General features: G+C 45.8%; 1 protein-coding gene across 2 annotated transcripts; it reads right to left on the bottom strand.

Annotated features, from left to right (window-relative positions):
• Positions 1-7538: 7538 nt before the first annotated feature.
• On the bottom strand, positions 7539-15064 carry SERTAD4 (SERTA domain containing 4). 2 transcript variants are annotated; one of them, XM_030269062.4, is made up of 4 exons: positions 14472-15064; positions 13945-14131; positions 13425-13540; positions 7539-10482 (listed from the first exon to the last, which is right to left on the bottom strand). In XM_030269062.4, the coding sequence occupies exons 2-4, from the start codon at positions 14114-14116 to the stop codon at positions 9727-9729; spliced, it is 1044 nt and encodes a 347-aa protein (XP_030124922.1). In that variant the 5' UTR covers positions 14117-14131; positions 14472-15064; the 3' UTR covers positions 7539-9726. The 2 variants fall into 2 exon arrangements, with proteins under 2 accessions (XP_030124922.1, XP_072783631.1); XM_072927530.1 differs by lacking the exon at positions 14472-15064 and adding an exon at positions 14305-14438.
• Between the last annotated feature and the right edge of the window lie 3178 nt (positions 15065-18242).

Below are 18242 nucleotides of genomic sequence, written 5' to 3'. Positions count from 1 at the left end.
CTTAGCTGAGATTCTTATTTTTCAAACTTTTGCTTTTTAACACTTCACCTGTGCTTATGTGTGGTGTTTTATGCTCTCAAGCTGCAAAGAAGCAGTCTCTGCTTAAAAAAAAAAAAAAACAACAACAAAACAACAATACCAAAAACCCCACAACCTCACCCAAAAAACCCAAACCAAACAGTGCTGAATTTTTTCCCCTGAAATGGATGAATGCAAAGTATCACCCAATGACACTCCCTACCACTGAATCTATCAGCACCCTTTGTGTTTCCATGGACATATTTTCCTTATAAAATCCAGTTCTGTCTTCTCTGCTGCTATGTAAAGGCTCAAACAAATGTCAGAAAACTGACTGACAGACTGTACAGGCAAAGCAGAGAACCTGATTGTGTTCAGGGCTGTCAAGTGCACCAAGTAAACAAAAGAATAGATCTGCGTAATTTTTTCTCACCAGTCTCTTTCAACTACAACTCTTATTTTCGACATTGCTTGTGAAGGAAAGCACAACACAATGTCAGTATGGTTTAAATGTAAAAAGTCTCGTTAGTTTTGACAAATTTGTTTCTCTGATAAATTTTATTTTCACAATTATAACCATAAAGCCTGAACAGCATTTTGTCCTTAGTAACTTTTTGAAAGTTTTTGCTTCCTAAACTACCACAACCTTTTAAGAACCATCAAGTGCTATTGCAGTGCTCTGGTCTTGTCCTTAAAGCCTATCTCTGGCTCTTCCCTCGATTTACCTCAGGTAGAGGCACAGCAGCCTCTCTATCTCATGCACAACCAGGACAGAACACTAGGATCTTCCAGGGTCTTTGCTCAATTTGCATCTCCTTGCTCGATGAGTCATTTCTACAAGTATCTGGGTAGAGTACATTCAGGTTTTACAGAAATCACTACCAGTATGGATGGAGCTTTTAGCTCCCTGCTGCAACACAGGCTGCCTGCCGGGCTGACAGAGCCGCCCTCCTAGGAGAGGATTTACTCTCCTGCCCTGCCAGGGATTCTCAATCCAAAGGAGCAAGAGAAAGAGTTGCATATGAAGGTTAGATTTTAAATCCCTCTTCCTGACAGTATGATGCAGCTGCGTGCTGCAAGCACGTCTGACAGATATTGGACCCAGGGGAGGATCAGCTCTGAAAAACCTTCCCTGGGAAATTTTTTCTCCTCTTACTTACTCCATTCTCTGCATTTCTTCTAACTCCCAGGACGGGTAATTTTCCTCAGCAAAAGAAACAGTCAAAATGGGGGGTGGAAATGGAGGAGTGAGTGGGCAGCTGGGCAGGCATGGTGCATGCAAGGTTATTTCCCAATGAGGCAGGGGGGAACCATGGGTTTTGCAAACACCACAGCGCGTAGTAGGCTCCATCCATCCTCTGTCGTGGGGCAGTTACAGACACGTGGGACAGATTTGCTGTGAGCAAGACAGGAGGAGAGGGCACAACACCTGGGGGCTCGCAGGGGTGGCACCTGGACAGGTAAAAGGAGCTTTCTGCAGGGTTTGCAACCTCTTGTGCAACTAAATCCGTGCGGATCGCCAACGCTCCCACAGCAGAGCTTTGCTGTTTGCCAGCAGCGAAAACAGAGCAAAGCACGAAGTACTCGCAGCCTCAGCCCTCTCCTCGGTAACCCACCGCCTCTGGCCCGCGGCCACTCAGCCCAGCAGCTCCTGTGTGCAGAACTCGCCCTGCATCCCCCTCAGAGCCTTCCAGCCACCAGCCGGGGAGAAGAGCTCCTGGCCACGCTATACCCAAAGCACTGAGGGCACTCTACATTCGCACTCAGAGTATTGAAATTATTTTCACTTTACAGCTCGAGGTCCTTTTCCGTATGTGTTTTTCCGTTTCTACCCCAAATTCAGATTTATGCAGCACGTAACCGAACGTGTGAAGGTATGCGAAGGCTCCAAATGCACAATGCAATACTATAATATAGCTCTTTGTGATGCTAATTATTTCTTCCCAGCTGCTCCTGCAATGAGAGCCAGCCCGACCTATCAAAGGGGAACAAAACCTCCAGGCAAGCTTTCAGTCGCAAGGTCCCCTTACCTCTGTGCTCCAGGGGCTGCAACTATTCTGGCACTGGTAAACCAAGCCGAGAGATAAAATAAAACAATTTAATATTGCAGCTCTGCTGTTGCTGGGAACATGAGCTAGGAAATAAAAAGTGATACCCTCTTGACAGTCAGGTTGCTCTGATTTACATTTTCCTCTCAGGTACCATCCCCCTCCACATGTATCTTCTCAGCACTTCTATGCAAAGGGGAAAAATGAGGCAGTGTGGGAAAACATCCAGTCAAAGCTCAGAGGCTCTGCTGAGGTTCTGATTTCGGCACCCACCAGGGTAGGGCTGTGTGATCATGAAGGATTTTTAGTGCATGGGTGTCAGATGCATGACAGCCAGAAAACTCTGAGGTTGCATTCTATAAATTAAAATTAAGTTCCCAAATAATAGTTATTTTTTTAAAAAAAAGGTTTCCTCTATTGACAATTAAAAGAATAAAGTTATCAGGCTGGTTGTCTTTCCATTATTTATGATGCTATTCAGTTAAAAGACAATTTGTCATGTCCCTGTGCTTCTAGAGCCGAGAAATATGGATACTGATAGCATATGGATATAGTCAAAGGGGGAAAAGGAGCTTTGGCAGCTGGAAGGGTAATACTGGGGTCCATCAGCAGCTTGAGAGGCTCAGAGGATCACTGGGAATGGAGGGCAAGCTTGATAGCTGAATGCCTTATTTATAATGGTCACTGGTGGAATACCTCAAAAGCTGACATTACACTGTCATCTTTAAGCCTCAGTATTAGCAAACAGGCATTTCCAACGGGTGGATAAATTCATACAATGAAAATCCTTGTCTCAGCCTGCATGCAGAAGTAAGGAAAGTGATCTGACAGTAGCTTATGCCCTACTCATATTTTAAGATTTTCTTCATGCCTGTGATGCCTTTACAGGTTATTTTAAAGTTTCGGTATTGTAGCAATCTTTCAATGGAGATACAGGATTGCATTAACACTGTGTGCCTTACTTCTTTCAGAAAAGACAAAATGAGATTTGTCATCATGCCAGTTAGTCTGCTGGTAAGCCAGAAACCAATCTGTTACACAGAGGAAGGGGTCAAAGAAGGAATAATACATATTCAGCCTCCACAGGTAAAACATAGGCTGCTCAAGATTTAACAATTAGGCAAATTTTATTTTCAGGCTAATGCTAATTACAATATTAACAGTAATTGGGAAATGCAGGTGGCTTTAGCAATACTTGTTGAGACTCACAGAAGGTAAGTTTGAAAAAAACAATGCTGAAAGTACATTATACTTAGTATGTAGCAACACTTAGATTTATGTTCACTGTCTGATGGTTTGTAAGAAAGATAAAGGACAATTGCATTTTGAGCCAAACACACACTAATATACTTAAAAAAATAAATGGCCCCATGGCAGCCGTATCACTAAGAGGATGAGGAGTCAAGTTAGCAGGACCTACTCATAGACCAAAGTACAGAGGATTTTGCCCTGAAAAAGTAATGGATGGAGTGGAAAAAAATAATTACAAGGGTTTTTAGCATTTATGAAGGAGCACAGATTTTACACATATACTAAGGGACACAAACCATTTTGGAGTTTGAGAATAAAACTGGATTTGAAAACAATCTGCTGCACAACTTCAATTCCCACCAGCAGAGGTTTTTCCTTACTAAAGGGGCAAATACAGGCTAGCAGCCCCACAAAACGTGGTGTGGAAGAGAGGGATTGTCATTCAAAACTTATTCTGATTAAGAAAATGAGGAAAGGGGAAAAGACAAAACCAACAATAACCAAAGGTGTGGGTGGTTAGCTTATAGGACCAGGTACAATTTCTCCAGAAATCAACAGCACAGTATCATCTCATGCCAGCTAAGGGTCTCATTACCCATCACCCAGCTGCAAAAATCTCTGAAATATCAGCCAGCAAACTGCTAGAGACCATTGGTACTAGTCATAACTCATGAGGGAAAATACTGTATTAGACATATAAGGCAGTGAGGGGATGGTAGAAGGATGTTATGGGCTCCCTCTGAGCTTACTGAGTGCAACTGTGGCAGCTACAGACTAGTATCAGCGAGGAGAGAAGACCACGAGCTACTGACAGCCCATCATCCTCCTCTGCAAGGACCTGAGCCTCCAGCTGTTTCAGGAGGCAGACACAGACCACCATACGGAAGAATGAGCCTAGTGGGGTATTCCACAGGGAAAGCAGCACCGCAGGAGGTAGCTGGGAATGGACTGACCTTGAGCACACAGACCAGGTTCTGCTGCAACCCTAGTATGACAGAATAAATGCTCTCCACAGTAAACTGGAGTGATGCTGAATTAATTGAGAATTACTAGCTATAAAAGATGAGTTACTTTTCAAAGTCAGTATCTCTCTGCTTTGGGGTTTTTGTTGGTGTTTGGGGTTTTCTGCTCACCCATACATCTGAGTGTACACAGACCACCCATCTGTGGCTCCTCCTCACACAACCTGCATTCCTCAGCAAGGGGAACTTGAGCAATTAAAGAAGTTAAAACATTTGCCTACCTGGCCTTTCAGCTGGAGCTGGTGAAAAAGCTTTGCATACTCTGCACCACTTCTGCAAAGCCAAGGAACTGAAACTCCACTTTCCCTAAGGTGTACTCCCTTCCTGGCAGTGATTTAAAGACTAGAGAGAGCAACAATAGGCCAACTACAGCTCCAGTGTTTACTGCCCTGGTTAGTTTTATCTAACCTTCCACACCTGACCCAAGGCTCCTTGGAAAGCCTCTGACCCAGCATAGTAAACTTGGTCTGGTCTTAGAGCCACAGCTGCTTTGCTTGATGCTGTTTAAATGCCAGAGAGTGAAGGTCTCCCCCTAAGACCCCTGAGCCCCAGGGCTGGTTCATGTTCAGCCCCAGAGTGGACTGGCTGGCTGGGTACTCCTCATCCCAGCAGCCTTCAGCTGAGCAGGACTAGCTGCTGCAAAGGCACTGGGCACCCAGCCACGGCTGTGTTTACATTAGACAAAATGGACCTCACAGAGACAGTTTGCAAACACCACAAGACGAACTTTTGTAAACTCCCTTGGTTTAGTCATCTTTCCCCATCTGTCAGAGAAGTTTAAGTGAGATTGAAAAAACACAGGAAATTACTGTGTATTCCAAGTAGTTGTGACTGAGCGGCTTGGCTGTTACATGGGATGTGGAAGATTCGCATCTCCTAACATTTCCAGCAGGATCCTTTGAAACACTTTCCTGGCTACGATATTTTAACAGGCTCTGCACACCCTGCCAGGAAAAGCCTCTGGGGTGCTTCGTGCAGCTGTAGAAAAGCTCATACCAGTACTGAGGAGCCCAAATGGTGACCTCCAGAAAGCGAGGGCAGCCCCTGGCTTAGAGGTTGCAAAGCAAGGGATGGACAACGTAAAAGGTCAGGTCCCTTTGGGAGGCCTCCATGTGAGAGTTACATCCACTGAATACACCACCAGATGAAATCCTTTACCTCACAGCAGTTTAAACCTTTCCCAAACCTGACTCATTTGGTTTTTGGTTTCTTTTGTGATAAACTTCTTTTGTCAAGGTTCCTGGTGTGAGTAAGCAGTCACTGCACTTGCTACACCTTTAGCTCAAGAAGGCAATGAAAGGACACGGGTCAAATGCAGGCTAGAAATCACCCTCACCTCTGCTTCAGCCAACGCTCTAATCACCAGATCACTCTGTAGTGGCAATCTGAGCTACAGGCAGCTGGAAAAGCCATTTAGGTATCGGGGGTCACAACTGGCACGAGGCTCCAGAGGGACCACAGAGCAGCCATCGGGTTTCTTTGTTTGAATACAGCTTTAACTCATGCTGTGGCTCTGAACCAGCTCCCTGCTTCCCCTGCACAAATCCGAAGGGTGGCGGCTCACACCGTAGCACCCTGGCAGTGTGTCATGGTCATCATGATGGCACAAAAGGACAGATGGTAGATGAGGGGTGTAAAAGGAGGATGGAGGGCATGCAGGAAGATGAAATGTGAAAAAAGTCTCTGCCACAATTTTGCTTACGGGCATAACACCTTGAGGACTGAAAGAAGCGCTTCATTTTTGTGGCTCAGGCTGTGGCTGTTTTCCCTGCAGAACCAGCTGCTCTGCTGGCACTGCACATCACTGCCAGCTGAGGCTGTCTGAGTGCTGAGGATGCTTCCATACCCATGTTAAGCTGTTTCAACAGATTAGCTAATACAGTAAAAATAGTAAAATTTTACCAAAAGTAGTGAGTATATATGAAGCACAATGATACTATGCCACGTGCTTTGAAAAAGAAACATGATTTTTTAAACCCAAATGAATTGTGCATTTCCAAGTGGAATGTATTACCTGGATCCTGAAGATAAAATGACACCTCTGTTCCTAGCGACAGCAAAATTGATGTGACAACAGAAACATTTTTTTCTGTTGCTGTTTAGCATGTGCTGAAAGGCACAGTACTTTATAGTCATACACTCTATGAGCAAAGTGTCTTATGAAAGAGAGAAAACCAATCTTCCTAGAGAGAAGTTCTTCTGTCCAGTTCTTCCTGGCAGGCGGGCCAGGATCAGGTTGAGGAGCATTCATTTAGCAATTACATGGGGAACATATGGACGAAAGGTATTCTTATAATCTTGTAAAAGAACTATTTCTTGAAATTTTTTGATACTAGCCAAATGTCTTTAGCACTAGAGTGTGCAGTGGGGAAAAGGCCTATCAGGCTTACAGTCTTTATATGCCACAAATCAAACTGAATTTAAGTCCATTCAGTCTAGCCCAGGATGAAGATCCTATCAAGGTCTTTTCTGGGAATGGGACAAGGGTGTTTCTACCTCCCTTTTCCAATGTGGAATACCTCTGTCTCTTGTGAGGCCAGCAGGACAACTCAGTGGACTCCTGACTCCAATACATCTACTTTCAGTATTTGCTATTATTTTGTGAGGCAAGGTCCAGAGAAATGCATAAAAGGCCACTTATCTCTAGGCCAACTTTCATTAGACGGCATTTCCTCCCTTACACACCCTGATGACAGTAAAATTGTCCAGAGCTGTAACAGATTAATTTCCAGATTAACCTGTTAATCTTTATTCTCTAGAACTAAAGAAACCATTATAGAGTCCAGAGTAGACAAAGATCTGCTGATCCATCACTTCAGCTTGTGCAAATTCAATGAGAAGCCTCTGCGATAGGTTATGTGTGCAGGCTTGTTCTGGAAGACCAAGGGGCCCTCTAGGGTCAAAAAGCTTTCAGGCCCCCCCTAAAGTGCTAGCTGATTTGTGGTTTGGGCAGCATTTGGCCAGGTGTTTTCCTTGGCTGGATGTGCAAGCCTACAGAGAATCTGTTGCGTCTCAGTGCACCTTCAGACTGTCCTAAATGCTCCTGAAACCCAGGCTGTGAGCTCCCTCACAGAGCCAGCCCAAAGCGCAGAGCCAACTGCTGTGCAATCTCTAGGGTAGGAAGCAGTTTGATTAAACGGTGTTTTCTTTGGTGAGGGAAGGGAACATGACGGAAAGGACCCACTAGCCATTGGAGATGTAAAATTAAAATGAATTTTGGTCATTTTAATAAATATATATCAAGGAAATTTCACTTTACTACAACAACACGTTAGTATACAAGCATCTAATATTTAAGCTTAAAACATCAAGCGTTTATCAAATATTGGAAAAGAGCAGACATTACTAGACTATCTGGATATAACACAAGAAAAGTCAGGTTTTTTAAAAAATTGGTCCTTGTGGACAAATGTCTAAATGATGATCCTACTCATACACTGTATGAATGAGATCTATATTTAATATTATTATTATTAATAAAAAAGCTCCTGTCTTGGAGAAATCAGGTGGGACTTGTACTTTCTTTATTTGTCATTTTTCACAATGATAACCCTTACAAACTTATCAGTTTAAACTCACCTGACTTCATAAAGGTTATCACTGATTTATATCCTGCTGTGCTTGTGTTCACCTTGGCTGGGGGTAGCTTTTTCCTGTGACCACTTGGCATTCTGAAAAAAGACTACAGTTTGCAAATGTATTTTGCTACCCGAAATAACCAATGCCCAGGACTCCTCCAGCTGAACCCATGAAACCCAAAGCAGGAGATCTCAGACCCAGAGACCTGTCTGACTCCAGTGCCAAGCCTGGGGCTGTGTCCCCCAGGGCACACTCGTGCCCTGCACTGAGCTGGCTGCTTCCCCAGCACAGAGGTGATTTTCACCCTTTGGGCAAGAAGCAGGAGGAGATACCACTTGAGTGCAAGATGCTGTGGGAACAGGCAGCTATTTATGAGTCAGCTGTGGCCTGGATGTGGCTATTTTGCTGAGCACATCCTGCCAGTTGTTATGGGGACTGTGGGAACTAATTAATTTAGTGAATCTAAGACTCACTCTTGGTCCAACCCCAATTCATGTCTTCTGGGCATATTACACAGAACACTTTTGCAATCAATCTACCTAGGGATGACTAAATGTTGTCCTCAGCCACTGAAATCTCCAAAATGTTCTTTTTTAAAATTAAACCCCTTACATTCATTCAGATAAAACTGTGTTTATCGCCACATTATTAATTAACATTGTGCTTTTTGCCTTCTTGTCTTTTTTTTAAATCAACGGCAAAATTCATAGAAAACTCCCGCATGCTTTTGCAATCTAAAATAGAGAAATTATGTGAAACAGAATAAAGTATAAAACATGCCACTGGGTCATGAACTTCATTATACGCAGAAGAAAAAAAAAGAGCCCCAGCAACAGACAGTTGCCATAGAAACACTCAAGCATCGAATGCTTGTTTACAAGAGACATCTCTCTATTGTTTCTTAAATCCCTTCCTAAGGATGGCAAATCAAAAAGCAATTGAGCATCAAAAAGGAAGAACAGAGATGTTTGAATAGGAAGTTGAACTCAGTACTTCAAAGGTTAAAGGTTTCTAATAATATTGATCCACCCTGTGGGTTTCTTTTTTAATCTCTGTTTAGGTTAAATCCCTGCTGTATCAGATTCATACTTAATTTTCACACTGGCAAAAATTAAGACAAAAAGTAAGGCACCAAAAAAAAAACCTGCCCTGTGTAACAACAAACCTCATTAGTTATTACAGCTGAGGTGAAAACATGCAAGTACTTGAGCTGCATGTTTGATTCTGATTAAAATTCCATAAACAGGTTATTTCTTTATGCTATGTCCTATTTTGTCAGTTGAACAAGACGCTGAATACAGGAATTCAAGAGTATCACTACAAAACGTAAGGATGGTTTATTCCCAATCCATGAAGACAGTCCTTTGTCAGAATGAATACTGAGTTACAAGGAGCATTATCATCCTTGCTGGTAGCATCAATTTGTTTACCAGACTTCTAATTCCTTGGTAAACATAATGGAGGTTCTTCTTAATTAATGGCAGACTTCTTGGGGGCGGGGATATGTAAAACGATATGTTTTCCCCATCTGGCTGATTGGCATTTTCAGCAACGAAAGCTCCACCATAGCTGCACAGACTACAGTGCTCAGCAATAATGCAACTGTGTTCTTTCTGAAGTCTCCACATGTATAAAAAGCTGCTGATGCGGATAGCAGAGACACTTTACGCAATCTGATCTCCACTCTACACGTCACGTTTGTGGCATGATTGTACCATTCATAGAAAACTATAAAAAATCCGTTCAAAATAAAAATTTGATAGAGAAGGAACATGCTGTGCATGCTTCAATAGAGCAAGAAAGATGCCTCATATTTTACTTCCTTTGTTGCAGCAGATTTTATTACTTGGTAAAGATTCCTTTTTCCTTAAGGATTTTTTCCAAGATTCACTTATGTTGCTCTTGTCATTACATCCAGTCTCAAAATAGTCATAAAATTTGCCTTTACATTCAAGAGCATGGGTGCCTCTTACAGGTTCACAGTTTAGGGCGATGCTTTCTCTCTCAGGTTCATTACCTCCATTCTTGTCATTAAATTTTGCCTTTTCCTGATTACTGTGAGACCTGCCATTAGTGATGAATATTTCATTAGCAGGTATCTGGTCATCATTTCTGTAAGAAGGTGCGCTGCCAACTTCATAATCCACCTGCTGGGAACAGCTCGGCAAAGAGATGGGAGGGGAGGAGGGGGAGGAGGAGGAGGAGGAAGAAGAGGAATTACTTTCTGTACTAGCATTAACAGAGTAGGGTAGATTTAAATAGTGACTGCCACATTCTTGATAGAAGCAGCACATGTGAAGCTTCTCGTACTCCTCCTTTGCCATCCGAAGGCGTTTTCTGTATGGACAGTCCTGAGGCACAAACCACTCTTGTGGGGAAGTGCCATTGAAGGAGCAGGTGGAGAAGCACCAGTTGTTCTGCATGATGATCTCTCCGTGGATTCTCTTCATGAGATTGTTGATGAGGACGGATCTACGCAGGTAGACTTCAGGATCATCAATGAATTTCAGCTTTTCCAAAGACATGTAGAGAATATGGGCCCGCTCCTCAAACACGGAGATTGTCTGAAAATGTAAAAAACACATTATATGGAACTGAAGGCAGCCAGTTTTGTTCCAGACAAGGAGAAAGGAAATGAAGCAAAGTATTCCCTCTGTTCTATTCTTTTTCTGAGGCATCTAAAACTGGCTTTTTTTCATTTTGCACATTCTTGTAGCCAGGGACCTGCTTTTTCTCGGCCACAACATACCCCCATTTTTAGGGGTAAGCAGTTGATCTTAGGAGGTAAGTCGCTGAGCATTACACCACAGAGGCAATTGCAGGGCAGAAATCCAAGGTGGGAGAGTGAAATCCAGATGCACACATCTGGCTCTTTAATTACATTTGGGATTAGAACATAAAATTGTTGTGCAGTTTTGCTCCAGAGATGGCTAGGGGGGCCTTTTGTTGCAAATGGACCCAATTCCATCATCCCCTGTGGGGTTTCTGCAAAGCCCTGAAGCCAAGCAAGGGTCCTTCCTGCAGCACCAAGGTTTGCAAGAGGCAGCCAGCAGCCATCGCCTCACACAGCAAGTGTTGGAGCATTTCATCTGCTGCCAGGGGAAGAGGCCCTCCAGCGAGGAGGTCTCCATTTGCCAGGCTCTTACACTAATCTTGTGCACAGAAGTGCATGCAGGGAGGGAGGCTGGGAGAAACCCATCTCAAAGCATCCCAGCATCTGGAGAGCAGCTGTTGGCCTGTGTGCTACGCCCTGTGCTCTACAGGACCGGTGGGAATGCAGATAGGCAGGGATAAGGTCAGGAAACAAAGAGAGGATAGGGATTTGCAGAAATCCTGGCTCTACGCCCACAGATTTGTTCTCCCTTCCCTGGTCCTTCCAGGACTCCCTTCTCAGCACTGGCAGCATGAGCAGGTTACTGCCCCTGAGAGGCCCCAGATTCTGCACTGTAATCGCTACCCTGGGAATCAAAATAAGAGAGGGGGCAATGCATGCTACTGTAAGCACTAGTAACTAATTTTCATTTTTAGTAAGAATTTGGTTTGCGTAGGAGGAGAGCAGCACAGCACAAAGAGAGACTGCTCTAAATCCCCCCATCTGTGGCTTGATCATTCTTCCCTTTCCCACATGGTTACAGCATTTTTGCAGAGTGGAAGTCGTAGCTATGAGGACTGAAAGAGCTTAAAGCACAGCTGCTTTTCACATCCATTCAGCTCTCCTCAGCCCTCTAGCTCTTTCCACAGCCTGGTCATGTCTGCGAGGCTTAGAAGCCGCACAGTGCCTCATAAAAACAAAAATTGGCCATAATTTCATATGAGTTCACAGCTGAAGCTCTTTGTTAGAGAGAGTAATTTTCTATAATAAATGACTCATTTTAAATTATATTAAGCCTATAGGTTCATTTGCGTCCTTTGTACCTGATGCAACAACAGTCAGTGAAGCCATAAAAGCCTGGAGCAAACCAGTAAGCCTTGAACTCGGATTCTCCTGGAGATATGTACTGGAGGGACACCAGTAAGAACAAGTTGTCAAAGGATTTCTTCTACATGTTTGCCAGCAACCCTCTGGAGAGAGGCCCCAGGCCCTACTACCATCTTATCCTCTCTGGGACAAGTAATCTTAGAACATATCTCTTTAGTGGGTGGCAGAGGTATAAACATGTAAGAAATTCAAGGAAACCTGGTGTGCATCCTCCCTCTGCCAGAGCTCAGTGCTGCAAGGAAGAAAATGTATTTGGGCTCAATGGAAGAAATTGGTGACCCAGAGTTTCTGACATGTTACACCTCTGCAAAAAACAGCATAAAACAGTGGCTGGGTCTAGCTTACCAAAACCTCTACAACTGCATTTTATTGCTGTTAGAAGAGGCTAAATAACTATTCCTCCTGCCCCTCTTTGTAAGGAAATTAATCACTGATACAAAAATCCAGCAATCTTATAAAAAAAAAAAAAAAAAAAAAAAACACCAGGCTGAAAATTGGGAGAGTGAAGTAATATGTGTGAGACACTCACTAACCAAAGCACTTTTTTCAACACCCTTAGTGCTGTTTATTCACTGTCCTGGCAGGAAACCAGACATCTTCTGAAATTAACAACGGGACAATTTTTCACCTTTCTGGTCCAGGTACTTATTTCCAGACAACTCTATTTGTAGCTGGAAATTTCTTCAGCTACTCTAAGGTATTTGGGAACTGAGCTCAGCATTAATGCTTGCTTCACCTCCACAGAAATCTCTCCCTCACTGCCAAGAGAACATGGGTAGCACTGGAATTCCACGGGCCAGGCAGGATTCAATAAGGTAAGGATGGTGTCTCAAGGCACGAGCTATCCTTAAGCATTTCACCCCAGGCATTCAGTTCCACACAGAACTGAGCCCTGAATGAAGGGGAGCATAAAATCTCGCAGAAAAAGTCAGATTTCAATTTATGTATTCACCGGCCTGGGAAACGTTTGCTCTAATCTCTCCCCTGGCAACTTTCACTAAAAATATTCTTTCATTTACTAATCTGTTCTTTGGGAGTTATTAGCTTTTTAATAAACATGATTAAATACTGAGGGAACTTGTACTTGGTTTCCAAGCCATTCTGTTTTTTTAGAGGATCGGTGACCGGTTTGGGATGTATGGAACCTCTTACTATTTTCCCCTCTGGAAAGGAAGTTTTATACGAGTGGGAAATCTTTTACTTATGTTCTTCCTTTCTGTTGTTTAAATGTTGTTACAGATCTGTTTCTGTAAGCAAGACATGAACTAGCTAAGAACAAAATAATCTGAAAAAAAAAGTTATTCTCAGCATTTCCTTTGCAGTTGTTATTATTGCAGAAATGCCTTTGCTTCTTTTGCAATTGATGACAATACAACAATAAATGTGAAGAAGTGACAACTGTCTCTGAGCAAACAGCTGGATCATTCTAATTTCAGCAGAGTATTTCAGCCTTCTGGAAATGGGTCAATCGAGTGTTACTAAGCATCTGAAACTCAGAGTAAAAATAATGACTATGAGAAAACATACTTTATGTGAACAGCTGCTGAGTGGCGGATGAAAATCCTCTTCTTCCACATATTTCCTTTTAAAGTATGTGATCTTGGATGTCGTTACAGGATTTGAAATTCCCCTGTAATGTGATCCTGTGGGTAATAAATCAGATATGACAAATGACATGCGGTTTGCCGGAGGTTCTCCAAACAAAATACTTTTCATTTCCCTTCGCGCTACAGGACAACGCCGCCGCATATTTTCGCATCGATTGGCGGCGATCAGAAATAAACCCCCTCCTGCCTGGCGCAGGAGCCGCGGGCCGGTGCGAGCGGCGGCGCGGGGAGCCGGGGCCGCCGCAGGGCGCTCGGGGCCGGACAACTTCGCCCCTCCGCCGCTCCGCCGCTCCGCCGCTGCCGAGCGCGACGGCGGCCGGCGGCCCCGCGCACCTGCGGCCCCGCGGGAGACCCCCGCCCTCCGCCCGCCCCGCTCCGCTCCGCGGGCAGCCCCTGGTCCGGGGGCCCGCCCGGTGCCCCCGCGGCGGTGCGCTGCCTACCTGCGGCGGGGGCCCCGGGGGCCGGCGGGCTTGGGGCCGGGGCCGGCGGGGCTGCGGGGCCGGGGCGGCCGCAGCAGGGCGGCTCCCAGAGGGCGCGGTAGGCGGCGAGGTCGGCGGCTCCCTCGGCGGCGATGGGGCGGCCCAGCCGCTGCATGGGCAGCACCAGGGTCATCGCGGGCGCCGGCACCTGGAAGCGAAGCAGCGCGGTGAGCGCCCGCCGCCCTCACCTGCCCCCCGCCCCGCCGCGTTCCGCCCCCCGCGGCCCCCAGCAGCCAGACCTCTGCGCACACGTATATTAAAAACATACGCGTATCGACCTCACATAGACACGCGTTTAGGGCTTTTTCCCTCCCTGCTTACGGCAGGAGAAAGGAGAGCGGAGCCCTCTCCCACAAAGGGCGCGGGGTCCCCGGCACCGGGAGTTGGTGCGCGCTGCCCCCAGGCCGCCCCCGGCCCCGCTCCCGCCGCCCCCGGCCCCGCTCCGCTGCCCCCGCCGCCCCCTCCCGGCCCCGGCGGCGCTCACACACCGGCACGGATCCGCTCACTGCCTTCCCATTTCCTCCCGGCGGCGGTGGCACGGCGCGCTCGGCACCGGCGGGGTGCGAGTCTGCCTGTCTGGGTGCGTGTGTCTGCGGTGCGTGTGTGTGCGAGAGAGAGAGCGCGCCCAGCAGTCCGGGATCGCGTTCCTTTCTTCTTTCTTCCCTCCCAAACGATACAGACAGCGGAGACTTAGGTAGTTGTTTCCACTAGCCCCGATCGGACTGAACTGGATCTGCCTCCAGTCAAAACACTGCGAGACTAAAGACAGAAAATTGGCTCCGGTTTCACGCCGTGAGTCGCGGTCCCACCGGAGCCAAGCACAACATCGGCGGAGCGGGCGGAATATTAAGCAGGAGCGGGGACTCCGGGGCCAGCGCCGGGCTGCGAGCTGCCTCCTGCCGCGCCAGCGGGCGGGAGGGGAGGGGAGCAGGGGGGGAAGGCGGCAAACTTTCTGCGAGGAGCGAGGGATGAGTTCATAGTCACCTACTTCTTGGCAGAGGAGCGCGGAACAATGCGCCCAGACACGGCCCGGCCCCTCCCTCTCCTTCCTCCTCCTCTCTCTAAGAAAGCGGGATGTAGTTTCCCCTCGGCGCAGCCCTCCCGGAGGAAGGCGACGGCCCGAGCAGGCGGCGGGAAGGAGGGGCTGCAGGTGGGCAGGTGGAATTTCAGCAATTGTTTGTGTTAGCAGCCGAGCGCTCTCGAACAAGAGGAAAAAATAAACCGCAGCAGAAGAGGGAGGAAAAATAAATCGTTCACATCTGCCAGTTGTTTTCTTAAATCCTAGCACAAGGCTGCTACTTTATTAAGAAACGGCTTCCAGCGTGCGCTGTTTGTGTCTTGGATGCCTGCGTGCATGGATCTGCCTTGACTCCTCACCGGGGCACAAACGGGAGCTGAAGGCACAGGCGCTGAGGTCCCCAGGCAGTTTGCCTTGGTAAAGGCCACCAGTCTCACTGCAGGCAGACTGACAGGTGCCTAAACCCCTTCCTCAGAGCCAATTTACTGCTGATGCACTGTATAAAGCCCTCAGTCATTTTTCTTGCCATCTTATTTTTCTTGGACCAAGGAACATCAAAGGGAATGGCAAGCCACTGGGTGGCCCGTTGAAAGTTACCCCTGACATGGACAGTATCTATTATTTATTCCCCACACCTTGTCTTACCAGCTAAGAACCAACACACGGAAGGAATGGTCAAAACAACTGAGTCGGTCTGCTGATGTAACAGCAGGACCAAGAAGTGACTCCAAGAACCAACTAAAAAGTCATATATTTTGTATCTGAAAAGATTACACCATCATTAGAAAGCAGCAATGGACTCTTCTCATTAATCCAGATGGAGGAATCATTCACAGGGGCACATCAATCTTCTCACATTGGCAAGACATCAGCACTCAGTGTTTGTCCTGAGAGAATAAAGGTTGGAAGAAACTCACTGCTGCTTCTGGAAGTCAAGATTCCTTTGCTTATAATGAATACAGCATCTCTTTGTGAATTTACTGTTTTAAAATGAGAATCTGAGATTTCAAGTCTGCATCTTTTTCTTACCATATTTCCTCACAAACAGGTCTTTCTAAGCTCAAGCAGAAACATGCAGGAAGGAAGGAAGGAAGCCTTCTGCATAATGCTGCTAATTTATCTTGAAAAACCGAGTTCTCTGGACAGCCACGAAAGTAAATGAACTGTTTCTGCTATTTACAACATTCAAAATTAATAGAGGCAGGCCAGTTCTCTTCCGTAAACAGCTACTGTCCATGCACATTCTCCATATTTCCAAACTGTATCAAAACAAGGCATAAATAATATCGCTTCTCTGGGAAAAAGAAAACCCCACCACCAGAAAACCAAAGCCCAAAACAAAGCTTGTAGGTCTCAGCATGTGTTACAAAGATTTAGAGGTGGCCCTCAGCTACAAAATAAGTCCTATTTTGTGGCAGAGGAATTGCTTCAGCATGCAGATGCTGAGAACCAGGCTTTTAAAAGGCCTGGTGACTCTGGGTGCGCTATTTGTTCCCCTTGGATGTTGAGAAGCAGTGATTTCCAGCTGCTGCAAATGCGTGGGAAGAGAGCTGCAAGCACCCAGCACATGGGAAAAGTTGGCCTCCTTGAAGGTGGAGTTGGACACAGCAGAACTGTGAGCCAGTGTTTACTGAGGAAGCACCATCAGACCCAGCTCTGCAAACAGGACCTCTGGCACTGCTCCCCAAGAGCCAGCCTACTGCTTTTCCCCATTAAGGGTGGCAAAATCCATTCCTGAGAATCTTGCCAGAAGTCACACAGCAAATCAGTGTCAGCGCCAGAAATAGAACCAGATCTCATCATTCTCCAGCCGTAAGCCCAACCCATTTATATTACATTATCTTATGCAATGGAGGGATTTCATCCAAAATCCCGTTGGTTTCAATGAGACTTTGCAGAACAGCACACACATTGTTACATTTCCATTAGCGCCTCTGGAAATAAAGGATGAAAGATGTACATTTGAACATACAATACATTTACAATATAAAATTACAGCAAAAGGTTGACACTTGGGGCTGGATTCAATTTTGAAAAATCCATTTAGGAGCCTTGTGTGGGTTTCAGTGGCATGGAAGCCAGGCACAGTTTTTTTATTGAACCCAGCCCTCCATCCTTAGGCTACCAGAATTTTTCCATTTTGTCAGCCAAATGCATTCAGTGTGAGGACACCCCGAGGCATCAGCCTGAAGGTTAAAATGTCAAACTTTTTCCGTGTTCGGTTTCACACAGTAAGACGACTGTACATTGCACGCTACTCCATTTGCTGGGGTTTTCACTCCCTATTCCTCCAGAGCCATTATGATGTTAATGAGAGAACTGTAATGATGCCATTCACATTACAAAAAGCCTGATGCGATGTCAGAGAAAGGGGCTTTTTATACAGTTCCAGAATGCCTCTAAAAACCCAAACTTAAATATAAAATGCCCATGACTATAAAGCTGCAAGTCTCACTGAGACCAATAAAAACAAGGGAACAGACTTAAGATGGCTATCCCTTGTTTAGCCCTGGGTTTGTGCCCAAGAACTGCAGCAGGTTCAGTTTTTATCGCATAGTGTGGAGCTTTCCATTGCATAACAACATGGCTTGAGGAGAGAATAGCATTTCTCAGCTGTGCTATACCATTGTTAACATCTGGATTGCAGTGCTTAGAAAACAAAATTGCCATCGTTTTGGTAGCTGTTACCTTTCTGACATTTCAGAAAATTTTCAATGCAGAAGCAATAAGGAGTCCCACTGCACACAGGCTGTGCAGACCCGCTGTCTACGGAAGCAATGACAGCTGGCAAGAGGAAGGGGAAAGGCACAAACACATACCCAGAGTGATATACCTCCCTTAAAAAAAAACTCCGACTGTATCACCTGTAAACTAGTCCAGGCTAACCTCATCGTAAACTACCTGCTCTTTATGGTTGATGCAACAAAGTTTGGTGTTGCCAACTTAGCTGAGGGAGGCAGGGCATCCTGTGGACAAGAGCGTCATGGAAAAGGGCATAAAGGCTCCCCTGGGAGCAGCAGATAAAGGCATCACTGGCAGAGAGAGCACAGCCATGCTGTAGAGACAATGGTGGAGTGATGACAGCTATGGCAGAACTGTGACAACCTCACATGGGAAAATAAAAGACTGGATGGAGGCAAATAAGGAGGAGAAGCAGGAGGTAGCTTGGCTCTGACCACAGCAGCGGACAGGGAAAAGGATGTTGGGAGTTTGTGTTTAAATAGATCAAACTGGCTGATGT

This window comes from Taeniopygia guttata, chromosome 3 (assembly GCF_048771995.1).
Source record: "Taeniopygia guttata chromosome 3, bTaeGut7.mat, whole genome shotgun sequence".
In the NCBI taxonomy this organism is placed as follows: Eukaryota; Metazoa; Chordata; class Aves; order Passeriformes; family Estrildidae; genus Taeniopygia; species Taeniopygia guttata.
Note: the sequence above shows the minus strand (reverse complement) of the source record. Positions and strands in the feature narration are given on the sequence as shown.

What these genes read in the sequence shown, in the direction of transcription:
- SERTAD4 (XM_030269062.4), bottom strand. Translation starts at nt 14,116, where the DNA reads ATGACCCTGGTGCTGCCCATGCAGCGGCTGGGCCGCCCCATCGCCGCC. An exon ending in CCCCGGGGCCCCCGCCGCAG is followed by an intron (nt 13,541 to 13,944) that starts GTAGGCAGCGCA and finishes TATTACCCACAG; the next exon opens with GATCACATTACAGGGGAATT. An exon ending in TCAGCAGCTGTTCACATAAA is followed by an intron (nt 10,483 to 13,424) that starts GTATGTTTTCTC and finishes TTACATTTTCAG; the next exon opens with ACAATCTCCGTGTTTGAGGA.